This window comes from Phocoena phocoena, chromosome 4 (genome assembly GCF_963924675.1).
Source record: "Phocoena phocoena chromosome 4, mPhoPho1.1, whole genome shotgun sequence".
Lineage (NCBI taxonomy): Eukaryota > Metazoa > Chordata > Mammalia > Artiodactyla > Phocoenidae > Phocoena > Phocoena phocoena.
The window spans coordinates 49,892,804-49,919,841 of NC_089222.1; the positions used below are offsets into that span (position 1 = coordinate 49,892,804).

The window sequence follows — 27,038 nt, forward strand, 5'->3', positions numbered from 1 at the left end:
ATGTTGTATTAGTTTCTGCTGTGTAACAAAATGATTCAGCTATATGCATACATATATCCCCATCTCCCCTCCCTCTTGCATCTCCCGCCCACCCTCCCTATCACATCCCTCTAGGTGGTCACAAAGCACCGGGCTGATCAGCTATCTGTTTTACATTTGGTAGTGTCTATATGTCAATGCTACTCTCTCACTTTGTCCCAGCTTACCTTTCCCCCTCCCCGAGTCCTCAAGTCCATTCTCTACATCTGCGTCTTTATTCCTGTCCTGCCCCTAGGTTCATCAGAACCATTTTTTTTTAGATTCCATATATATGTGTTAGCATACGGTATTTGTTTTTCTCTTTCTGACTTACTTCACTCTGTATGACAGACTCTAGGTCCATCCAACTCACTACAAATAACTCAATTTCATTTCTTTTTATGGTTGAATAATATTGCATTGTATATATGTGCCACATCTTCTTTATCCATTCATCTGTTGATGGACACTTAGGTTGCTTCCATGTCCTGGCTATTATAAAGAGTACTGCAATGAACATTGTGGAACATGACTCTTTTTTGTTTTTTTTTGCTGTACGCGAGCCTCTCACTGTTGTGGCCTCTCCTGTTGCGGAGCACAGGCTCCGGACGTGCAGGCTCAGCGGCCATGGCTCACGGGCCTAGCCGCTCCACAGCATGTGGGATCTTCCCGGACCGGGGCATGAACCCGTGTCCCCTGAATTGGCAGGCGGACTCTCAACCATTGCACCACCAGGGAAGCCCCCCCATGACTCTTTTTGAATTATGGTTTTCTCAGGGTATATGCCCAGTAGTGGGATTGCTGGGTCATATGGTAGTTCAATTTTTAGTTTTTTAAGGATCCTCCATACTGTTCTCCATAGTAGCTGTATCAGTTTACATTCCCACCAGCAGTGCAAGAAGGTTTCCTTTTCTCCATGCCCTCTCCAACATTTATTGTTTGCAGGTTTTTTTGATGATAGCCATTCTGACTGGTGTGAGGTGATACCTCATTGTAGTTTTGATTTGCATTTCTCTAATGATTAATGAAGTTGAGCATTCTTTCATGTGTTTGTTGGCAGTCTGTATATCTTCTTTGGAGAAATGTCTATTTAGGTCTTCTGCCCATTTTTGGATTGGGTTGTTTGTTTTTTTGATATAGAGCTGCATGAACTGCTTGTATATTTTGGAGATTAATCCTTTGTCAGTTGCTTCCTTTGCAAATATTTTCTCCCATTCTGAAGGCTGTCTACATCTGTCTGTTCTTTTTTGGAGAGAGATTTTGGGGCCTGTTTAAGAAATCTCTGTCTTTTCCAAGATTATTGAAGACATTGAAAAGACTATACTTTCCTCCATTATTCTGCAGAGGTATCTTTTCATCAATTATATGCCCATTATTACATGGTCTATTTCTGGATTCCTTTTTATTTTCCATCATTTATTTATTCTTATGCTGATATACTGTCATTATTATTATAGGTTTATAATAAGTCTTTTATATCTAGTAAAGTTCTACTTTGTTCTGGGAATTTGTTCTTGGCTACTCTTACTAGCTTTTTGAATTTCCATGTAAATTTTAGAATTAGCTCACTAGTTTCCATAGAATCAAGGAAATAAACCAAACCTGTTGATCAATTTCAGGAAAAGTGATATCTACAATATTAAGTCCTCATCCATGAATATGACACGTTCTTCCATTGACTTAGGTCTTTTTTCATTTCTGTCAGTGTTTTATAGTTTTCAAAGTTCTTGCACTAGAGATATTGGAGGTAAATGGTATTCTTTTAAACTTTAATTATCTATTTAATATTGTTATATGGAAATGAGGTTTTTTTCCTAAATTGCCTTGTATCCTGAGACCTTGCTAAATTCACTTATTAATTCTAATAGCTATCTAAAGATACTCTTAGATTTTCTACATATATGATCATCTTATGAATAACAGTTTCATTTCTTCCTTTTCCAATCTTAGATTTTTTTCAGTTTTCTTACCTTATTGAGTTAGCAAGGACTCTATAAATGGCCAAAATGATGTTGAAAAGAAATGACAATCAGATATTATTGTCTTGTTCCACATCTCAGACGGAAATCTTCCAATATCTTATCATTAAGTTTGATGTTTGCTCTAGGTTTTTATTCTATAGATACCCTTATCAGAATGAGGGAGTTTGTCTCTATTCCTAGTTGGCTAAGATTTTTGTTTTCATCTTGAAAAGATGTTGAATTTTATCAACAACATTTTATGGCATTTGTGGGGTTGATCATGTGTAAATTTCAGTAAATTTCTTTCTTTTTTTAAATTTAAATTTATTTATTTATTTTGGCTGTGTTGGGTCTTTGTTGCTGCACACGGGCTTTCTCTGGTTGAGGCAGGTGGGGGCTACTCTTCGTTGCTGTGCGTGGGCTTCTCATTGCAGTGACTTCTCTTATTGCGGAGCATGGGCTCTAGGTGCGCAGGCTTCAGTAGTTGTGGTGCATGGACTTAGTTGCTCCACGGCATGTGGGATCTTCCCCGACCAGGGCTCAAACCCGTATCTCCTGCGTTGGCAGGTGGATTCTTAACCACTGCACCACCAGGGAAGCCCAATTTCAGATGTTAAGCCTGTTTTTCATTTCTGGAATAAACTCCCTGTGTCATGATGTATAATTCTCTTTGTATATTGGTAGATCTGATTCGCCAACATTTATTTTAGGTTTTTGAAAAAATTATTAACAAGAATCATTGACCTGTAATTTTCCCTTTTTGTATTGGATTGTGAAGTTTTGGTATCAAAATAATACTGGGCTCATAAAATGATTTTGGAATTTTTCCTATTCCCAAGGAGAATTCTTATAAGATTGACATTATTTCTTTCTTACATTTTTGGAAGAATTCACCAGAAAAGCACTCTGGGCCTGGAGGGTTTTCTTGGTTTGTTTTTTTTGTTTGTTTGTTTCGTGGGAAGGATTTGATTCTAGGTTCTATTTCTGAATAGATCTAGGGCAATTTAGCTTCTCTGTTTCCTCTTGTGCTATTCCTTGGAATTTGTCTAACCTAAATTTTCAAATTTATTGACACAAAGTTGTTAATTGCTGAGAATATGAAATGATATCCTTCTTTACTCCTGATAAAAAGTTACTGTGCATTCCCTTTTTCTTCATCAGTTTTGCCAAGGGGATGTCAATTTATTAGTCTTTTCAAAGAACTAACTTTTGGCTTTTTGTTGAATGCTTATATCCTATTCTAATGCATTGATTTCTCTTCTCATTTCCTTATGCTTTTTTGTCATTCACTTTTTTTTAATACATTCTTTTTTTAATATTCTTTTCCGTTATGGTTTATCACAGGATACTGAATATAGTTCCCTGTGCTATACATTAGGACCTTGTTGTTTATCCATTCTAAACGTAATACTTTGCATCTGCTAATCCCAAATTCCTAGTCCATCCCTCCCCCACCCCCCCTCCTGCCCCTGGCAACCACAAATCTGTTCTCTATGTCTATGAGTCTGTTTCTGTTTTGTAGATAGGTTCATTTATGCCTTATTTTAGATTCCACATATAAGTGATATCATATGGAATTTGTTTTTCTCTTTCTGACTTAGTATGATAATCTCTAGTTGTATCCATGTTGCTGCAAATGGCATTATTTCATTCTCTTTTTTTTTTATGGCTGGTAGTATTCCATGGTATATATGTGCCACACCTTCTTTATTCATTCATCTGTTGATGGACACTTAGGTGGCTTCCATGTCCTGGTTATTGTAAATAGTGCTGCAATGAACGTTGTGGTACATGACTCTTGGAATTATGGTTCTCTCAGGGTATATGCCCAGTAGTGGGATTGCTGGATCATATGGTAGTTCTATTTTTACTTTTTAAGGAACCTCCATACTGTTTTCCATAGTGGCTGTACCAACTTACATTCCCACCAACAGTGCAAGAGGGTTCCCTTTTCTCCACACCCTCTCCAGCATTTGTTGTTTGTAGACTTTTTAGTGATGGGCATTCTGACTGGTGTGAGGTGGTATTTCATTGTGGTTTTGATTTGCATCTCTCTAATAATTAGTGATGTTGAGCATCTTTTCATTTGCCTACTGGCCATCAGTGTCATTCACTTTTAAATGTATCTTAATCTGTATTATGATTTCTTCTTTGATCCATGTATTATTTAAAAGTATTGATATACTAATTAATTTTCAAATACGTGGGAGATTTTTATTATTGTATTGAGTAGCTTAATTCTGCTGCATGTCAGAGAATGTATGCTATTCTGTGTGATTTCAGTCTTTTGAACTTTTTTGAAACTTGATTGAAGACCAAGCACACAGGCATTGGTGAATGTTCCATATGTATTTTTGAATATAATATATTCTGTAGTTGTTGGGTGAAGTATTCTATACAGATCAATTAAGTCAAGAGTAGTAACAGTGTTATTCAGTCTTCTGTTACCTCACTGACTGCATGTTCTTTCCCTACAGACAGTTTTCATTTAGAATTTACCTGTCCCTTTTAGTTTTGTTAGTTTTTGCTTTACATATTTTGAGGCTATGTTATCGAATACATGTAGATTTAGAATCATAGTATCTTATATTGGATTAATGCTTTTTCGTAAAGAAATACCCCTCTCTATTTGTAGTAATGCTTCCTTGCCTAAGGTCCTTACGTTAAGTAATTGCTGTGTAACAAATTACCTTAAAATATAGTGGCTTAAAACAACAAAATTTATTATGTCATAATTTCTGTGGGTCAGGAATCCAGGTTCTTGTCTCAGAGTCCCTTAGAGGCTACAGTCAGTGTACTGGCAAAGACTGCTGTCGTCTCAAGGCTCAACTGAGGAAGAAACTGCTTCCATACTTACTCACCTCATTGTTGGCAGGATTCACTTCCTTGACATGTGGCCTCTCCATAGGGCAGCTCACAGCAAGGTAGTTTGCTTCATCAGAGCAAGCAAGCAATAAGATCCAGAGATTGAATGCCAGCAAAACAGACCTCATGGTCTTTTGTAACCTAGTCTCAGAAGTGCCATCCCTTCATTTTTGCCATTATTTTTTTCATCAGAAGCTAGTCATTAGGTCCAGCCTATGCTCGAGGGGATTACACAAGGGCATGAATACTAGGAGGTGGGGATCACGGGGGTCCTCGTAGAAGTCAGCCTACCACAGTTGGCTACAGCTACTTTGTCTCATGTTAATTTAGCTACAGCTCTCTTTTGGTTAGTGATTACATGGTATATAGTTTATTACCCTTTTACTTTGAACATTTCTGTACACATATATATCTTATTAACATCATAGAATTGGACTTCCCCCTCTGGTTTGATAGTCCTTAGCTGTAGTATTTAGTGTGTTTTAATATTTATGTATTGTTACATTTAATGTAAGTATATTTAAACTAACAACTTATTTGTATTTAAATCTACCAATTTACTATGTTTTCTGTATCATCTGTTTATGTTACTTTTCTAGCCTTCTTTTGGGTTAATTATTTATTTATTTTTCCTCACCTCTTTTAGCTTGTTTCGCATTCTTTTGCTTTTTTATTACTGGTTGTTCTAGAGATTGCATCTTATACCCTTAACTTATTTAAATTAAATACAAATTATTAATAATACTTTTTACCATTTTCCAAGATATGCAAGGACCTTAGAACACTTTAAATTCACTCATGCTCCCTTCCTGTCTTTATTGCTATTTTTGTCATATTTTAAAATTCTGTATGTGTGTGTTAGTGTTTTTAAACAGTCAATCCTTATTTAGGTTTATCCACATTTTATTCTTTTTCTTCTGCTTTTGTTCCTGTGTGTCTGCCTTCCATATGAGATCATCTTTCTTCTTGAAGAACTCAATATTTCCTTGAGTGAGAACCAACTAGTGAAGGATTTCCTTAGTTTTTGTTTGTCTGAAAATGTATTTATTTCATTTTCATTTTGAAGGCTATTTTTACAGGCTGTAGGATTGTAGATAAGCAAGGGGGGAGGGGGTAAGCCATTTAAAAGGTGACATTCCACTGTTTTCTCGCTTCTGTCATTTCATTCAGCCTTATTATTGTTTATGTGAAGGAACTGTGCTTTCATTCCATTTGATTCTCTTTTATAGCTTCCAGTTAACCATATTTAAAGTCTATACATTGCTTTATCTTTTTACCATTTTCTGCTTTCTTAATCTGCCCTAATCTGGTTTCTTTCACTCCTTTTTATTTATTCTTATTACCAAGCCAAATTATTATTTCTAAATTTTGTTTTGGATAATCACGCTCCTTCAATTTTCATAATACTTTTTTCTTTCTTGTTTTGTGCTTACTAGTTTATCTTTCTGAAAATTTGCTCCTTGCTTTTGCTGATACTCTTCAGAAAATTCGTACTTAATTCTCATGAGTATATCTGTTGGTTGTATGCTGGGAATTTTGCAGGCATCTAATAAAAGATTATCTTTAGTCTTCTTTATAAATTTCCAGAAGCCTAAGTTTCTACTTGTGAATGAATTACAGGGCTGACTTTGTCATTCCACAGGAGTCTTGGTATTGTATAGAAAAGGATGTTTTACATTAGCTGAACTGCCTCATGCTTGTTTTCTGCCTGTAGCTTAACTCAGATTTCATACATTAAGCTTCTGGCAGACTCTTTCATCTTGATGTCCCATTGTAACTTCTAATTTCAGTATGAAAAATCGAGCTCATTATCTCATCAACTCTGTCAGTCTTACCATGTGCTCACACTTCATTTTTCTAGCAGTGGCACCTCCAGAGTCCCAGTCACCGAAGTTAGTGTCATTTTTTTATTCATGTGTCTCCACTGCCTCCGTACCCAAAAGTTATCAGATTCCAAGACATCCTTCAATGTTTCTCAGATTTCAACTCCTTCTTCTTTCCTAACACCACCCCTCTGACCTCAACTCATGAATTCATCCTACCTCTTGAGTAGTTAGATTATATCATTTGGAATGATGTAAGAACTAATTAAGAACTTAAATCAGAAAATATTTAAAAATCTTATAGGTATAACTAGGTGTTAGAAGTATATTGTGTTATGCAAAATACTTCAGGTATAACTGTTTGGTATAAATGTTCTCAACAGGCAATGAACACCAGGGAAAGTGGCAAAGCTTCATCCAGTTTAGGTCTTCAGGATTTTGATTTGCTCCGGGTAATAGGAAGAGGAAGTTATGCCAAAGTACTATTGGTGCGATTAAAAAAAACAGATCGTATTTATGCAATGAAAGTTGTGAAAAAGGAGCTTGTCAATGATGATGAGGTAAGCACTATGATGTTTTATTACCTCTAAACTGTTAAGTTGGCTTAAGTGTACTATTTCAGAAAAAAAACTCAATGTTTATGCCTTATTATTTCAGCCTACTTTTCTAAATACATGCTTCAAACAGATTATTTAAGGTATATTTAAAGTTATCTGATGGGGACTTCCCTGGTGGCGCAGTGGTTAAGAATCCGCCTGCCAGTGCAGGGGACATGGGTTTGATCCCTGGTCTGAGAGGATCCCATATCCTGCGGAGCAACTAAGCCCATGCATCGCAACTACTGAGCCTGCACTCTAGAGCCTGTGAGCCACAACTACGTACAGATGTAACAGTTGTAAATAACCTCAAGAGCATAGATTACGGTTACATGTAATAAAATAATTAGTTTTGAGTATTTATCACATTTATTTTTAATATAACTAATAGTAAGTTTGTAGAAGTTAAGTGTTAATAATGGTTGTTTCAGAGAGGAAGACATAGGAAGAACACTCTTTGACATAAATCACAGCAAGATCTTTTTTGACCCACCTCCTAGAGTAATGGAAATAAAAACAAAAATAAACAAATGGGACCTAATGAAACTTAAAAGCTTTTGCACAGCAAAGGAAACTATATTTTCTCCCTCAGAATGGGAGAAAAATATTTGCAAATGAATCAATGAACAAAGGATTAATCTCCAAAATATATATACAGCTCATGCAGCTCAATATTAAAAAAACAAGCAACTCAATCCAAAAATGGGCAGAAGACCTAAATAGACACTGCTCCAAAGAAGACATACAGATGGCCAAGAGGCACATGAAAAGCTGCTCAACATCACTAATTATTAGAGAAATGCAAATCAAAACTACAATAAAGTATGACCTCACACCAGTTAGAATGGGCATCATCAGAAAATCTACAAACAACAAATGCTGGAGAGGATGTGGAGAAAAGGGAGCCCTCTTGCACTGTTGGTGGGAATGTAAATTGATACAGCCACTATGGAGAACAGTATAGAGGGTCCTTAAAAAACTAAAAATAGAATTACCACATGACCCAGCAATCGCACTCCTGGCCATATATCCGGACAAAACTGTAATTCATAAAGATGCATGCACCCCTATGTTCATAGCAGCACTATTCACAATAGCCAAGACATGGAAACAGCCTAAATGTCTATCAGCAAATGAATGGATAAGGAAGATGTGGTACATATATACAATGGACTATTACTGAGCCACAACTACTGAGCCCACACGCCACAACTCCTGAAGCCTGCACGCCTAGAGCCTGTGCTCTGCAACAAGAGAAGCCACAACAATGAGAAGCCCATGCACCACAACAAAAAGTAGCCCCTGCTCACCACAATTCGAGAAAGGCTGCGTGCAGCAATGAAGACCTAACACAGCCAGATAAATAAATAAATAAAGTTATCTGAGGATTATTAGATTTTTTAAAAATAAAAATCAAACCATATTATTATCAAGGGCAAGTACTTGAGCTTGTAAAGTTTTCTAGAGTGTTGCATAATATCGAAAGATTTACTGGTAGTATTTTCTCTTTGTATATAAATTACTATTTCATGATTATCAATGCTTTTGATATTTAGCCTAGTTTGTTAATAATTGCATTTATGGTAATAGAATTACTAAGAACAAATTTGTCATAGTTTTGATGATATCATTTCAGTTTGACATAGATTTCTTTTGTATTTTAAAATAGGATATTGACTGGGTGCAGACAGAGAAGCATGTTTTTGAGCAGGCATCTAATCACCCTTTTCTTGTTGGGCTGCATTCTTGCTTCCAGACAGAAAGCAGGTAAGATTGAAAGATAATGGAATGATACCTGGGTTTTACGCATTTTGGTATATTACACAATAAGAACCCCTTTCTACAGTAATTCCTCAAGTGGAAGTCACATGGAGACAGACACAACAGTACTATGCTTGTAATTTCCTGCTACTCATACTCCAACCAGTGATATCAATTTGACATTGGATCAGCATTAGGAAATTACCTGCTTTAGGCAAAAAAAAAAAAAAAAAAAAAAAAAAAGCCAGGTCCTAATTATGGCAGTAGAAATCCAACCTTTTAAATATCACCAAGATTCTAGTTTTAGGACTAAAATGTTCCTAGAGTTTAATTAGGGGGATAGATTCTAACTTCTTTTGCCTTAAGTGACAGTTGAAAATGACTTACACATTGCACATTCTAAAACTGGGGTGGGAGTGAGAGCTCTGGATTGCAAATGGTACTATTGGCTTGGCCACAAAGTTCATTCGGGTTTTTCGTTAAGATCTTATAGAAAAACCCAAATGAACTTTTTGGCCAACCCAATACTTTAGAATAGAAGTAGCAGGTTACAAATTATCTTTCTGATTTACTTTCTTGTATCTTCTGTGATTAAACAGCTTTCTACTCCAATCACCCTTCGTTTCCACCAAATTCCTGGAATTTTTGTTAAGGGTGAATCATGTAGAATGCTCTCTATGCTGTGACTGGTCTCTATAGTTTTAAAATGCAAAGTTACACCACCTTATTTTGGATCTTGGTTTCATGTGTTCTCTCCTGTTTTTTAGATTGTTCTTTGTCATAGAGTATGTTAATGGAGGAGATCTAATGTTTCATATGCAGCGACAAAGAAAACTTCCTGAAGAACATGCCAGGTAAGTTTTTTGTTTGTTGTTTGCTTGTGTTGAAGTTTGGTGGGAGGAGCTATGGGACTTTTTATATGCCAGTGGTTGAAAACAGTAGATAAATCATTTATTTTGATACGAGCTAATTCTTTATAAGTCATGTAAAGGCTAAGCTAACAGTTAAATTATATCATAATGTGATACATATTACATATATAATAATATAATTATAAGCAATTGAGAAGTATAAACAATGTTAAAGCGGAAACCTTTAGTCTACGAAACCCAATTATTTTCAAATATTTTCTCTATTCAGTATCAGCCACTAAGATAATTAATGAATTTATAAACACTTATTAATCTTATCAACTTTGCAGTAATCGCTGACAGTTTTTCATTAGAAGATTATTATTCATATATACTTGAGAGTAATAAAACAATTCCTCTTAACCTATTATGTAATCGACTGTTCTTCCATAATTATAATTTCTGAATTGTTCTGGCTTTGGCTTCCCCCCTCTGATCCCATACATGTTGATTAATAAGAGAAAAGAGTATTAAATATCATTTATTTGTTTAGTGCCCTTAATCTGATATTCTTATACAGGATTGTAAATTGTTGGAGGACTTAGGTGGGGGAGGATAAGAAGTTTAATCCATGAGTGCCATGTTTTATTTTGTTTTTTACTCATAATTAGCAGTAATTCTACCCTTTTGCACTTCACAAGAGTAATGCCAAAATGAAGCATGTGAGTTTGTATATGTATGTAACAAAGGTTAGAAATTCATTTTAAAAAATAACTTATTTAGTGGAAATCTCGCTATTCATTGATATTTCTTGTCAAAAAGAGATAATAGCTTTCAATTTTATAAGAAGGTATAAAGTGTATTAATCTGTCTCGGGGCCAAACTGCTGTTGTTGTTGTTGTTGTTTAATTTACTGTATGTTCATTATTTATGTAGGCTTTAGCAAATGGTCACCCTTCATGGCAAAAGCCACAGATGATATTTTGAATTGTGAATATAGCCGGTATTTGTTCCTTGTTTGTTCAGCTGGACTTGGGGAAAATAGTCTTGTTTTTATTGTATTAAAGTGCCCGTTCTGGTTTTATATCATCTTTGCTTTTCTAGGAACCAGAGTATGGGATAAGAGCTCAAGTTCCCTATTCTTAGAATTAAGTAGCTGGAAGGTGTGTATTATGTACCTCCAGACATGATCATGATAACATTCACCAAAGCAGCCAGAAACCAGCTAGGGTGTTTCATTTTCATTATTCAGGTCAAAAATTCTGCTTACCACCAAATTCTGCTTGTGTCCAGTTGTAGGAGTGTGGACTTTCTGAAGTCCATCCAAGGGCCCAGATTAAGAATCCCTGCTTGAGACTTTCAAATTAAACCTTATGAAAAGTATGGGTTTAATTTAGATTGGAACTTTATAATTGAGTTTAGGGCTCAGCTATCTTCAAGTGGCACTTCAATTTGTGTTTTGGTACTGTTCCTAAAAACATTGAGAGAAAAAAATCTTTTGACATGATTTTGATGTTCTGGTTTGCAGATGAGAGTAGGATTTAAATACCTTTCTGTAGGCACTTACCACAATTTAAAAATTTGAATCAAATGAGTAATTTTTCATTTTATTTTAGATTTTACTCCGCAGAAATCAGTCTAGCATTAAATTATCTTCATGAACGGGGGATAATTTATAGAGATTTGAAATTGGACAACGTGTTGCTGGACTCTGAAGGACACATTAAACTCACTGACTATGGCATGTGTAAGGTGAGGGGAAATTTCTAGTTATTCAGAAGATCTCAGCAGCCCAGGAAATTGTTTCAGTCAGATAACTTTATATTTAATGATGGGGAAATAAGTGCTACTTTGTGCTAGAATTCCAAAAAGTATCCTAAACAAAGACAAATGCGCTGATTTCCTAGCCATTTACAAAATTCCATATTTTCTGTGAGCGTTATATTTGCTATAAGAGTTAAGTTCTTTTTATTTTCTGTAATTTTTTATCTTCAAAGTTGTGACACTATTGAAGAAAACTTGGAGGTAAAAACTGTCTACAAACCCACAACTGTAAAACTGCTTGCATATCACCTTCCAGTTTTTGCCATTTAATTGTGACTCTTAATGATGCGCTCAAGATTTTCCTAGGAAATCTAACATTTTTTATATATTTAAATTTAAATATCTGACATAAAATTCAATAAAGCAAAATAAGAATTTTAGTTACTCTCAGGACATGTCGTTTATTTCTTGGTGTTTTATTCTTTTTGTAACAATGTTTCATTTACGGGTCCAGTCTTTTTCCAGGAGATGTGTAGGGGGCTACTCTCCTTGTCAAAATAGCTGGGACCGAATTATCTTCACACAGTGAATTTGCCAACAAGCATGTGAATGTGTTATTTGCCTTTCCCCATTCACCTGAGGGAAGTGCCTCCAGAGCCTGGTTCTTTTTATTCAAAGAAATTTGGGCATCCTGTTTTGCCTGGAAGATATTATTAGAGAAAAATCCCTTGATCTTTTTGTTACTCTTAATGAAAAATAATAATGGTTTGTTATATATTCCCATTCTTTCCAGAGATCCTCAATCAAGTTAATCACGATCTTTGATAAATCTGAGAGGTTTTATTCAGTAGTTCTTTAAGTTGGTTGTCTTGCTTGCCTCCTTTTCTGCCTCCTTCTCCAGGAGCTATTTGGTGTTACTAGTAGGAAATAACACCAGGATTGGAACTTGTGTTCAGAGACTTAACCAACAGTACTTTGTTTCTTTTCCAACATATTTACGCCCGATGTTAAACTTTATGGGAAATAAATCCGCTGGAAATTTGAATGTTCTTATCTTATGACTTAACATCAGTATTTAAACTTACCTAATGTCTGACCTTGGGCATATATTGGATAAATTTTTTTTCCTTATAATTATTCTTTGGTAAATCTAAATCATTCAAGTTTTTTTTCATAGTTTCTCCAGGTTTAATTAATTTAATTTCTTCAGTTTCTCACTAGATACTTTTATATAAAGAATGCAGGGACTTCCCTGGTGGTCCAGCAGTTAAGACTCCACTCTCCCAGTGGAGGGCGTCCTGGTTTGATCCCTGGTCAGGGAACTAGATCCTGCATGCCACAACTAAAGATCACGTACTCGGCAATGAAGATCCTGCGTCGCCTAAATAAATAAATATTTTTTTTTTAAAAAAAGAGGGATTTCCCTGGTGTTCCAGTGGTTAAGACTTCGCCTTCCAATGCAGGGGTGCAGGTTTGATCCCTGATCGGGGAGCTAAGATCCCACATGCCTTGTGGCCAAAATACCAAAACATAAAACAGAAGCAATATTGTAACAAATTCAATAAAGACTTTATAAAATGTATTAAAAAAGTTTAAAAAGAATGCAGAGAATAGTGATGACTGGAGGCATATGAAAACTGCAATTAACATCTTCAGAGTTATGTTTGGAATATTTTATGAACATTGATTTTTTTTTTAATTGACTGAAAAACCAGCTATTTTGTGAATTGATGTGCCTTTAACTTTTTTATCAGCAGGGTGTGTTACAATAATATCTATGTTATGCTGTAAATAATTTAGCTGATGGGCCTATGTTCAGATATCCAGTCAAAAGGTGAATGATTTAGTATAGTTCTTTTACAAGTTAACAGACTGCATCCCTTGCCTCTGAGTCTTACCTTGAAAGTGCATGTCACTCACCATGAGACTGTATGTCAGGCCATTGCCCATAATACAAAACAACTTAAATCACATTCATATTTCTTTGTACAGGCATACTTCATTTTACTGTGCTTCACAGATATTGCGTTTTCTACAAGTTGATGTTTTTTGGCAGCGCTGTGTTGTCAGATGATGGTTAGCATTTTTAAAAAATATTTATTTATTTATTATTTATTTATTTTTGGCTGCATTGGGTCTTAGTTGCAGCACACAGAATCTTTTGCTGCAGCGCGCAGGCTTCTCTCTAGTTGTGATGCATGGGCTCCAGAGCATGTGGGCTCAGTAGTTGCAGCGTGCAGACTTAGTTGCCCTGCAGCACGTGGGATCTTAGTTCCCCGACCAGGGATTGAACCCTCATCCCCTGCGTTGCGTTGGAAGGCAGATTCTTAACCACTGGACCACCAGGGGAAGTTCTTGTTAGCATTTTTTAGCAATAAAGTTTTTTTTTTTAATTTTTATTGAAATATAGTTGATTTACAATGTTGTGTTTAAAGTATTTTTTATTTAAGGTATTCACTTTGTTTTTTAGACATAATGCTTTTGCACACTTAATAGATTACAGTGTAGTGTAAACATAATTTTTATATGCACTGGGAAACCAAAAATACTCATGTGAGTCAATTTATTGTGATGTCATAAATGGGGTTCTGAAAGCAAACTGCAGTATCTCCATGTATGCCTGTATACAAAAATAACATACATATCCCTGTTAGAGATCTTTAAAAAATCCTTGGAGTCACAACATATATTACTAAATATTTCTTCTAGATGTTTGTGTTAGTGTTATATATAATAGTGTAAAATTTGAAGACAGATACATACATCACACCCAGAATATCTCTGTAGGAACACATAAGAACCTCATGACAGTGGCTGTCCCTAGGGAGCTGGAACTGGATGCGTCAGGGACAAGAATGGGAGGGAGGCTTGATTCTTAGTGTATATCTTCCCCCCCAACCTTTTTGTTTGGAATTTTGTACCATGTAATTTAACAATAGGGAAATGGTTAGATTCTAGGTACATATGTTGAGTTGGATTTGTGGTTATTAGTAATACGAAGTCTGTAATTACATGGGAAATTACATAGCTATAAAGTAAAAAAAGCAGATGCTTAATTGTATATTTAGTATTATTCAGCTTGTATTTAGACTATCTTTTTATTATTTTTCGTTTTAATTGAGGTATGGTTGATTTATAGTATTATGTAAGTTTCAGATGTACAACATAGTGATTTACAGTTTTTAAAGATTGTAGTCCATTTATAGTTATTATAAAATTGGACTATATTCCCTGTGCTGTACAATATACCCTTGTAGCTTATTTATTTTATACATAGTAGTTTGTGCCTCTTAATCTCCTACCTCTATTTTGTCCCTTCCTTCTCCCTCTACCTCTCCCCACTGGTAGCCACTAGTTTATTCTCTATATCTGTGAGTCTGTTTTTGTTGTTGTTACTATATTCATTTGTTTGTTTTACTTTTTAAATTCCACATATAAGTGATAGCATACAGTATTTGTCTTTCTCTGTCTGACTTATTTCAATAGCATAATAACCCTCCAAGTCTATCTATGTTGTTGTTAATGGCAAAATCTCATTCGTTTTTGTGGCTGAGTAGTATTCCAGTAGTATTTTGTCAGTGGTTTCCTTTGCTATGCAAAAACTTTTAAGTTTAATTAGGTCCCATTTGTTTATTTTTGCTTTTGTTTCCTTTGCCTTAGAAGATAGATCAAAAATATATATATATTGGTACAATATATGTCAAAGAGTATTCTGCCTATGTTTTCTTTTAGGAGTTTTGTGGTTTCTGGTCTTATATTTAGGTCTTCAATCCATTTTGAGTTTATTTTTGTATACGGTGTGCAAAAATATTCTAATTTCATTCTTTTACATGTAGATGTCCTGTTTTTCCAGCACCACTAATTGAAGGGACTGTCTTTTCTCCATTGTATACTTTTGCTTCCTTTTTCATAGACTAATTAACCACAAGTGAATGGGCTTATTTATGGACTCTCTCTTTCTGTTCCATTGATCTATGTGTCTGTTTTTGTGCCAGTACCACACTGTTTTCATTACTGTAACTTCGTAGTATAGTCTGAAGTCAGGGAGCTTGATTCCTCCAACTCTTTTCTTTCTCAAGATTGTTTTGGCTCTTTCTCATTTAATTTCCTGTGGCGCAAGAATGGTCTGAATGATACTAGTCCTTTGAAATTTATTGAGGTTTCTTTTATGCCTTAGTATTTGGTCAGTATCCCAAATGTACTTTAAAAAGGGTATGTAATCTCTGTTTTGCATTCAAGGAGTCTCTCCCTCCTTTTCTGTTTCTCCACACATACACGTAGATATATATATTCTATATGTATGTAAACTATACATATTTTTAACTCTAGCTTTTGTCCAAATCTTTCTCTGCTTACTAATTTTTTTGTTGGTACGACCTACCATTTTTTGATATAAATGTGTTAAAATTACCTGTCATGATTGGGGATTGTACTATCAGTCCAGGCTGCTATAACAAGGTACTACAGATTAGGTGGCTTAAGCAACAAACACTTATTTCTCATGGTTCTGGAGACTGGGAAGTCCAAGATGAAGGTGCTGGCAGATTTGGTGTCTGAAGGCACCCCTCCTGGTTTGCAGAAGAGTAAAGGCATTCTTCGTGGTTTGCAGATGGCTGTCTTCCCGTTGTATCCTCAAATGGTGGGGAGAGAGAAAGGGGCTAGCTCTCTTTCTCTTCTTATAAGAACATGAATCCCATCATGGGGCTCAAACCTTATGATCTAATTACCTCCCCAAAGCGCCCCCCACCACAATGCTATCACATTAGGGCTTCAGCATAAGAATATTAGGGGCATGTAAACATTCAGGCAATAGCAGGGATTGTGAAGTCCTCTTAATAATTTTGTCCATTTTTACTAGTTGCATTTTGAGGCTGTGTTGTTAGCTACATACAAGTTTGTTTTAACTTCTTGGTGATTGTTCCATTTGTTATTGTGTAGTTTCTCTATTTATACATATTAGTGTGTTTTACCTTAATTTCCTCCATCCTGTAGCTATTAAAATACAAAACCAAAAAAACGTGTGCCTTAGGAGAAATGACCAGAAGGGAAACATCATAATGCCAGCAGTGGTTGTGTTAGGAGGTGGGATTTAAAGAGCTTCTTTTCTTCATAAAATATGATTCCTTTTACTCATGTAATTTAAGTTTTTCTATTATAATTTTACTTGAGTATAAATTATTTTAAGTGTAGTTTTTATCTTAATTGAACTGACTGTTTACCTACATCTAATGAGGACAGGTTTTTTTTAAGGTATTTAGTAGCAACCCATGATTTTAATAGTAAAGGCAACTGTGCTAGTGATATTTTATTTAAGCTCAATATATTACCTATAGGTGCTGACCTTATATGATAGATGAAATAAAAGAGGTGAATTTAAAACAGACTTTGCATCGTATTATTTTTTTTTCTTTTTTTTTATTAAAAGGAAGGATTACGGCCAGGAGATACAACCAGCACTTTCTGTGGTACTCCTAATTACATTGCTCCTGAAATTTTACGAGGAGAAGATTATGGTAATAAATTGGTGGTCTTTTGGCTATGTGCTAGAAGGGTGGTTAAATGTGGTACCAATTGCATCATAGTACACTATAGTATTTCAATACTGAGCTTATTAACATAAACTTTCTTGATCTTCTTAAAACCTACATAAAACCCCCAAATTCTGAAATCAGAGATGGTGGGACCTTGGCAGTATTTGGGGGTGCAAATTTGAATAATATTTTATTAGTAGCAAGCGCTTAAGAGTACGAGGCACTATTCTAAGCAGTTTGCATATGTTAACTGTTAATCCTCTTAGTAATCCTATGAGGTGAGCACTGTTAATTCACATTTCGCAAACAAGGAAACTGATGTACAGAAAGGCTAAATAACTTGCCCAAGGTCATGTAGCTAGAAGGCGGCAGAGTTGGGATTTAATCAGCCATGTGACTCCAGAGTCATAAACCTCTGGAAGATTGTTCAGATTTCCTAGGGTATTTCCCCCAGGAATCTGAAAGATGGAGGAAAGATTGCCTGCTTGCCAGGAACCAGAGGATATGTTTATCTCAAGAAAACATTTGACCCTTTGGGTTCTGGCCCTTTAATTCCAGCAGCTGTAAAGGAGGATGGGTATTTCTGATAGCTGCTCATAATCCGGTTCCAAAGTCCTTCAAGGATCTTTAGTCAGCTAGCAGAAGATCCCGTTTCAGATCAAGGAAGGTTATTCTCAAATACAATTTCATTATATCCTCAAAACAAAATATTAGATACAGGCTATGAGTCTGAATTACAGACATATTTGGGAAGCGAAACTTATGTTCCATTTTCCATATTTTATTTTTAAAGTTATCTTTTAGGTACCTCCCCTTTTTGTTAAGTGAAATATTCCTATAATCCTCGATGCCTACCATGATAGTTGTACTTTTTCATTATGTTTATTTTTTTTATTATGTAATAAAATGAATCTCAAATTACTGACTTTTTAGAATGCAGAATGGATAATTTGTTGCTTTAAAATTTCTTTTTGAAGGTTTCAGCGTCGACTGGTGGGCTCTTGGAGTACTAATGTTTGAGATGATGGCAGGAAGGTCTCCATTTGATATTGTTGGGAGCTCTGATAACCCTGATCAAAACACAGAGGATTATCTTTTTCAAGGTAATTTGCAGTGTTTTACAGAGATTCACTGTGAATAATCTATTCTAGAGCATGAATGAGGATGGCTCAAGTTATTACTTTGAGTAAGAAAGAGGAGAATAATCTGGACAATATAGTCCTTAACACGTGAGGCTTTGAGTTTGTTTTTATTGTTGTTTTGATCTATCCTTCCTACCTCTTAGTCTGTTCACATTTGCCAGTTACCTTCTCATACTCAAAATCATAACAAAGAGGTTCCTTCAGATTGTACATCACAGAGATTGGAGGAAAGAATTGTGTAGCTGGAGAGGACAGTCTTTTCACCTGGACCACAAGGCTGAATGCATAAGTCCAACAGAAATATGGGGAAAAAGTAGAGTACCAAGAAGATAAGAGGGATCAAAAGGTGAAGAAAAAAGCCCCACAATTGGAAATACAAAGAATTGAACAGAACGGAAACAAGCAGACAAGCGCAAGGACCCCTCCCCAACCAACACACAGTCCAAAGAAGTGCGAAGACTGCCATAAAATTCTACATTTCATAATTAAGGCCGTCACAGGAAATGAATGGATATTTCATGTCATAGGAAATCCAGCTGACTGTGGAATATATGGAAAGACGTTCAACCTCACTGCTAATTAGGGGTGTGCACATGAAAATATTAATGAGCTACCATTTTCTACCTACACATTTGGCAAAAACTTTAAAGTCTGATAATACTAGTGCTGGTGAGGATATGGAGCAACTGGAACTCTGGTGGCAGGAGTGAAAATGGACAAAACAGCTTTGGAGAATAATTTGGCAACGTCTAATAAAATCGAATTTAGTAATACGTGCCACACATTTTACAGATACTAACTCATTTAAACCTCATAACACCCCAGTGAATCAGGTATTATTTTTATTCCAATTTTACAGATGAGGAAAGTAAGGTAAGGTAGTCAAAGAATAAAACATATGCATATAATGATAAAAACTGTTCAGAGTAGATAGAGGCTGTCTCTGAGAAGGAAGGAGAGGAATGGGACTGGGAAAGTACACAGGACGCTTAGGTAGTGTATGTAATGTCTTTGTTTTTTTCTGCTAGAATTCCTTAAATACCTCATAATAAAAATATAAAGATTAAAGCCCTGTAAAAGTTAAATATAATGCCGTAAATTTTATCTTTCTAGTTATTTTGGAAAAACAAATTCGCATACCACGTTCTTTGTCTGTAAAAGCCGCAAGTGTCCTGAAGAGCTTCCTCAACAAGGTATAAATTGTGTATAAAATCTCTAGTGATTTATCTCTATACAAATGAAGCTGGTAAGGAGAGGTTCAGGCAACGTAAAATTCCAAAACATCAGAGTATGTAATTTTTCAGTTAGATCTGGAGCTTGTCTCTTCAGCAAAGAGTAGGTTGACAGAATTAGATCCTGAGGTGAGGTGTTCTTTCCATTTTGCCAATATAATTTACCCCCAGCTTTATATTACACATGGTGTTTTTAACGTAAATGAAAAATACCATGTACTCAGGGAAAAATTGCATCTCTGGGGATCGCCTCAATTGTACTTTCAGCTCTGTTTTTCAGTTTTCTTTAGATTATTATTCATAGAATGTCTTAACTTATTGAGCACTTAGTGCAGTAGTGTTCCCTACAAATTCTCATATCACAACCCTATAATTAGATAATATTCAGAAGAAATGAAATGCTATCATTGGCGCTTTAAAAAATCTGAACATCTGAAAATTCTGTTGTTTGTTGCAGTTGGTAGGCTAGAAGAGTTTTAGGATCTATCTAAGATTACGATTCTGAACTATCTTTACTCATAACACTTCTAACACCAAATGTGTAGGTTTTTTCCACACCAACCAATTTTCCAATTCTTACGTTAAAATATTATTTTAAATAAATGGTAGGTAGAAAGTAGGCTGATATGCATTTATTTATTTAAAGAGCCCTCTCTCTACCACCAATCTACTTCTTCTTTTTTTTTTTTTTATAAATTTTATTTATTTTTTAATTTTTGTCTGTGTTGGGTCTTCATTGCTGCGTGGGCTTTTCCCTGGTTGCAGCGAATGGGGGCTACTCTGTTGCAGTGCATGGGCTTCTCATTGCGGTGGCTTCTCTTGTTGCAGAGCACGGGCTCTAGGAGCACGGGCCTCAGTAGTTGTGGCTTGCGGGCTCAGTAGTTGTGGCGCAAGGGCTTAGTTGCTCCATGGCATGTGGAATCTTCCCGGACCAGGGCTCAAACCCGTGTCCCCTGCAGTGGCAGGCGGATTCTTAACCGCTGCGCCACCAGGGAAGCCCTGCATGTATTTTCTAAGGTAAATAGATAAGATAATGATGAATTTTAATAAAATAAGAAATTCAAGCCTGTTATAAATGAGTATTTTATGTGAGGAAAGATTTAAACTGGAAACCTAAGCTTTAACACAGTGAAAAGTGAAGGTGAGAAGTGTCAATATGCGAAACAAAATGCCTTTTACTGCAAAGAGAAATGGGAACATGTTCTCATTCGTGATAATTTTATAAGTTGCAGGCCGCTTCTCAGTCCATTGATTCAAATAATGGTTGTATTGTTGAGCTATACACAGATTATGGTTGTTGTAATTGGGCATAGGGCTTTTAAATTGAGCTAAAAAACAAACTTGTGAAGTTTGGGGGTTTGCATATTTTGACTATCGCTCTAACCCATGTGAAAGAAAGAGCTGGATGCTGCCCAGTTGATTCTGCTGTTCTTTTTCCTCCCATTTTTCTTTAGCAGGGTGTGGCGACATCTCTCCACTTGAATTACAAGGATAGCTGGAGAGAGAGCCATGAAGAAATCTTACTTGTCACAAGCTTCAGATGCTCATTTGAGTATCTAGTGTTGCACTTTCTAGAAAAGAAAGGTAGACCATTCTGAGTTCAGACATAAAGGTATCATATAATAGACACAAAACACAGGTCACAAAGATGATTTATTCTAAAGCAGGATATTCACCCAGTTCTTGAAACATTTCTTTCCACCATAGGACCCAAAGGAACGATTGGGTTGTCATCCTCAAACAGGATTTGCTGATATTCAGGGACACCCATTCTTCCGAAATGTTGATTGGGATATGGTATGTAAATTGGACTGTTTAATATATTAGGTTTCATTATTTTCTTGGGCCAAAATTTATTAACTTAAAAGAATATTGAAAAACTAGTATATCACAGCTTAAATAATTTAAAACCACTGTCTTCAGTGCTTTTAAAAAAGCTTTTGAAACAGTAAAAGCTTAGAACATTAATTTAATGGAGCAGGTTGTAATATTATTGAGGCCTGCATCAATGTTCAGATTTGTAAATTATTTCCATCATTGTGAATATTGTAGAACAATGCCTAGGGACTCATTTTAATAAGACTGGGAAATATCTGAGGACAGAGGAGAAATGTAGAGGTGGAATATTTCTAAGAATGCAGGCTTGAGCTGTCATCCACTATGTCTTTTCTAGATGGAGCAAAAGCAGGTGGTACCTCCCTTTAAACCAAATATTTCTGGGGAATTTGGTTTGGACAACTTTGATTCTCAGTTTACTAATGAACCTGTCCAGCTCACTCCAGATGATGAGTAAGTAGTTCTATAGACTGAAAATATTTTTAAAGTTCTTTGGAAGTCCCATTTTTAATGGCTACACAGTGTTTCATTATCAGATTATGCTGTATTTTATCTAATCGTTCAGTTATGGGATGTTTGAATTACACAATTATAAAAACAGTAATTGTCATTTTCTTCTTTGCTTTACGTGTATTATCTCTAATTCTCACAACAACCTTGTAAACCTAGTTGTCATCATCTTCGTTTTACAGATGAGGAAACCAAGGCTCAGAGAGGTTAAGCAAAGTTATGCAGCTATGAGGTGGCAGAGCCAGGATTCAAACCCAAGTCTGACTAAGGCCTGTGCTCTTTCCACTCCACTGCACTGTTTCCCATTTTGTTGATGACCATCTTTGAGTTCCTGAGTATTACCTTAAGATAGATTCCTAGACGGGGCATTAGGTCAAAGGGTGCAAAATTTTTAAAGCTCTTGATATGTATTGCCAAATTACTTTTTTAAAAGATTACATCAACATATCAAGTCCAGGCAGCAGTGATCTGACATACTTTCTGTGTTTATGTTGTATCTTTTAAAGTTTAGAATAACTTGGGGATATTTGATCCTTCACCTGTCATTACAGATTCATTCTCTCATCTCATAAAGCCCTTTCTGCTTGGCAGTCACTTTACTTTTACATCTTGTTAGTTCTTATCACGTTCCTCACCGCAGCTGTTCTAAACTATCTCTACATTTTAGAAGCCTTCAGTCCTACCCCTGCCTTCATCACTCTAAATGCATTAACCTTGCCTTGAGTTGACTGCCAGGATTGAGACCTCTCTGCTGTGAGCTTGCTCCCTTTCCAGCTGTCACCAGACCACCTTGCATCTCAGAATTGCTCTCTAACTCTTCCCAAGCTTTTGCTTCTTCCCGGTTCTTGGAAGGCAAGGGGTACTCTCCCCTTTTCCTCCAGGGTTCCTTTTTGTCAGTTATCTCCACTGCTCTACCTTCCTTAACGTCTCTTTTCCAGCTTCTTTCCCTCTACTTATAAACATGTTCAAATGTCCTAATTTTTTCCACTTTTTTGAACCACCACATTTTTTTCTCATTTTCCTTTCATCTTTGAGCTTTTTCAAAAATAGTTAATAGATGCTTATGGTAAAAGAAAAATAAATAAGCACCATCTCTATTCAATTCCTTCAGAGTAGTCAACATTGATTATCTTACACTTTCTTGCTGCCAACACTTTAACCTCTTACAATTTAACCCGCTTTTTCACCTGTTGAAGGTTGAATTGACTTCTTAATTTCTCAATTTTAAAGCTTTTTTTTTTTTAGCTTTTTAAATTTTTATTCATTTATTTATTTTATTTTTGGCCGTGTTGGGTCTTCGTTTGTGTGTGAGGGCTTTCTCTAGTTGCGGTGAGCGGGGGCCACTCTTCATCATGGTGCACAGGCCTCTCACTGTCGTGGCCTCTCTTGTTGCGGAGCACAAGCTCCAGACGCGCAGGCTCAGTAGTTGTGGCTCACGGGCTTAGTTGCTCCGCGGCATGTGGGATCTTCCCAGACCAGGGCCCGAACCCGTGTCCCTGCATTGGCAGGCAGATTCTCAACCACTACGCCACCAGGGAAGCCCTAAAGCATTTTTTGATCTACCCCCATCTCCTCCGATGTCAGTAAAGCGTCTGGCACTCATGGCCTGCTTTAGTTGGCACTGCCTACCCCCTTTCTGCGTCATCTCTTTAACCACTTGTCATCTTATTTTCCCTGTCCCCTTGAGACTAGGGTGCTCCGTGGTTCTGTTCATGACTGCTTTCTCTTTGCCATATGCAGTTTGTACCTTGGAGTTTTCAGCCAACCTCGTAGCATGGATACGAGCTATTAAATGACTCCCGGCTAAATTGGCAAACCATTCTTGAGCAAAAGGCACTATGCTAAGTACTGCACATTCAAAGACGATCAGGGCATAGGCCAATCTCTCCGAAAGCTTACTGGCTACTAGAGGAGGGAGAGGTGTACCCAAATCATTATTTCTGGCAGCACTGTGTATTAGAAAGAGCACTGGATTTAACCAAAAGATAGGAATTTGAATCCCAGCGCCACCTCTTACCAGCTGGGTACATTGCATAACTTCACTGAGCCTGTGTCTTCTCATATTGCCTGCCTCCCAAGGTGCTGTGAAGAATAAATGAGCGGTGGTTTCTAAAGCTCCTAGCCCCTGCCCTGATATCTCTCCTGAGCTGCATTTCCCTCTACTAGTTTAAACATCTCTCCTAGCGTGTCAGATACGCACCTCAAACATACGAAGTCTGAATTGTTCTCACCGGGTTCTTGTTTTGATTTACCCTTTTCTGCTGGTTGTACCACCGTGCAGTCCTGCATTCAGATTCGAGAGCTGAGTCAGTGGTTGTTGACTCTCACTTTTCCTTACCAAACTATATAATACCTTCAGCAGCCAAGTCCTCGTCTCTTTTTGCTTTACTTCATCGCCTGTGTCGTTACCATTCCCACTGCCATAAGCCCAGCCCGGCTCTCTCAGATCATAAGTAGAATATCATGCCATCCTAATTGACTCCTTCTTTACTTTGCAGCCTATTCGGTACACTCAGGAAGTACCACTCCAGTTCTCTAACTCCTTTCATCAGAAACCTTCAGTAACTCCTACATTGCCTAGCAGAAAAAGTCTATCCCCTTGGTTAGTAATTAAGGCCTCCCACCATCTACTTCAGCCTGACTTTCTAGCCATATCTCTCACTATACTCTAACAGAAACGCTGCGTTCTCATCAAGCTCAGTTACTCACCATTCCCTGATAGCATACTGTTAACATTTCCTCTCTATTGCTCCTTCCTTTTCACCTATTGAAATCTTCCCCATCTTTCAGAGCTACCTCAGATGTAACCAGACCTTTGATGGATCAAGGTGGACCTACTTAGTGTAAACATCACTGGCGTCTTTGAGCTAGCCACTACCTTCCTTCCAACGTCCTCTACCACTTAACACCCTTCTATTCCTGTGCTCTAACTCTAATAAATTACTGGCATTCCCCAGACCTACCATAATCTTTCATAATTCCATTCAGTAAGTGTGGAATGATGCTGCCTTTCTTGATTTCTCCAAGTAGAAGTCACCTTTTTCTTTAGAACTGTGGTTAGAGTAGAACTTAGCTTGTCGTGTAGGACACTTAGCAGGTACTGCTTTCTGTTATGTGAAGTACCTACCTTCCTTCTCTTCTTGAAGGAAGAGACTCTGTCCTGTGTAACATGGTGCTCTGCAGTATGGTACGAACATTTTTTTTTTTTTTAACATAATTCCTCCGTCATTTTGTTTATTTATTTATTTATGGCTGTGTTGGGTCTTCGTTTCTGTGCGAGGGCTTTCTCTAATTGCGGCAGGCGGGGGCCACTCTTCGTCGCGGTGCGCGGGCCTCTCACTATCGCGGCCTCTCCCGTTGCGGAGCACAGGCTCCGGACGTGCAGGCTCAGTAGCCCAGTTGCTCTGCGGCATGTGGGATCATCCCAGACCAGGGCTCAAACCCGTGTCCCCTGCATCGGCAGGCAGACTCTCAACCACTGCGCCACCAGGGAAGCCCCGGTACGAACATTTAAGTAGTAAAATATTTGATTGAAATACTCTTGTGAATTACGCTAGGAGCCCAGTGTAGCAGAATGCCAGCCTCTCTGCTCCCTGTGACCCACTGCCTCCCTGTGGTGGCCCTTCCTCCTTCCAGGTCTCTCAGTGTTCTTCTTCCTCTTGTCTTTCATTTTGGTTAACTTCCTCTCGGCCTTCTCTTCACCATCTGCCATCTGGCTGTTGAGGTGACTACTACACTGCACCCTAATACAGACCTGGATGTTAAATTATGAATGTCGTTGAGGTCAAAAGTTAAGATTACCTAGGATTATGACAATTTGTACCTTGTTTATTCCCAGTCTTCAGTTTTGGACTACTTTTTGGTTCTAAACTTGCTCGTGGGATTATTAGTCTTTTTTGATTTTCAACATTCCTGATTCTTCTAGAAAATGTTTTGCGGTTAATCTAAAAACTTGTAGATTTCCCCCCTATCACTTATATAAATTAGCCTTATTTTTAATTTTTTAATCTTCTTTTTCCATTTAAGTAAAAAATCAAAGAAATCTTGATGATGAAAATTATTTTTCTTTCAACAGTGACATTGTGAGGAAGATCGATCAGTCTGAATTTGAAGGTTTTGAGTACATTAATCCTCTTTTGATGTCTGCAGAAGAATGTGTCTGATCCTCCTTTCTCAACTATGCATTTTGCTTGTGTTGCCATTTAGTGCATGGATAAACTTGTTACCAACCTGGATGCAAAGAACCATTTTATATTTTTCACCTGCAAGAAAAGCACTCAGTATATTCTATTGTTGACTGTAAGAGTCAATTATTACATCTAAGTTTAACTATGGGAAAAAAATGAAACTACTTTGCAGACAATCATGTCAAAATTTAGTTACACTGGTAATCCAGCAACCTACTGATGAATAACAAAGTTGTCTTTTTTGTTTAAAGGAAGTACTGACTAAAAAGATTATCTGTTGCATCAAGGCACATGGTGGGATTACATCATAAGCCTCCCCTGATTTTTGTCATACTCATGAAGTCATTTAAGTGTTTAATTTTGGAATAAAAGAGTAATGCAAAATACAACTTGTTATATTACCTATTACTTTCTGAGTTCTATGTGTTTAAAAATTCAGCTGTAAATTTTATCATTGCTTTAGCAAATTAAATTATTGATTTCTAAGGCAACAATTATAAATTGGTAATAAAAGATGTTGCTTGCTTAGAATGAGGGAATACAGATTCTCCTTGAGGAAAATAGGCACATTTTATCAAGAATCAGATTCCAAATCGTTAGCTGTTTTTGAAAAACTGATTCAAGTGATTTCTTTAGTATGTTACGGGGTTAGTGTCTGAGCTTGTCCCTGTAGTGGGAACTTTAACTGGAGTGTTAATAAATATAGTTCAAAGAACCCAGGATGCAGTTAGATGGAACACTTCTCAGTATATAAAAAGGAAAAAATAGAAACTTAAAATAGATACAGAAAAGTGCAATGGTAATATTTATTTCTTATTGGACAGTAAATCTCACAGTCGCTTTTTGTGATTTGAATTAAATAATAAGGAAGCATTCACTTGCTACCAAATGTAAAAGCATTCCATTATCCTGTGGACACAGAATGTATATTATTTTTTCCTTGTAAGTCAGTATACAGGAA

At 36.6% G+C, this 27,038-nt stretch overlaps 1 protein-coding gene across 1 annotated transcript in view; it reads left to right on the forward strand.

Annotated features, from left to right (window-relative positions):
• The window catches only part of PRKCI (protein kinase C iota), a 77,754-nt gene extending 50,925 nt beyond the window's left edge, over positions 1-26,829 (forward strand). Inside the window, exons 9-18 of the mRNA XM_065877070.1 lie at positions 7,051-7,227; positions 8,933-9,030; positions 9,792-9,878; positions 11,492-11,627; positions 17,065-17,152; positions 18,148-18,273; positions 19,426-19,505; positions 21,252-21,341; positions 21,718-21,833; positions 25,966-26,829. Coding sequence (XP_065733142.1) covers positions 7,051-7,227; positions 8,933-9,030; positions 9,792-9,878; positions 11,492-11,627; positions 17,065-17,152; positions 18,148-18,273; positions 19,426-19,505; positions 21,252-21,341; positions 21,718-21,833; positions 25,966-26,053 — 1,086 coding nt within the window. The 3' untranslated portion in view covers positions 26,054-26,829. The remainder of the gene's footprint in view (positions 1-7,050; positions 7,228-8,932; positions 9,031-9,791; positions 9,879-11,491; positions 11,628-17,064; positions 17,153-18,147; positions 18,274-19,425; positions 19,506-21,251; positions 21,342-21,717; positions 21,834-25,965) is intronic.
• The last annotated feature ends 209 nt before the right edge of the window (positions 26,830-27,038 follow it).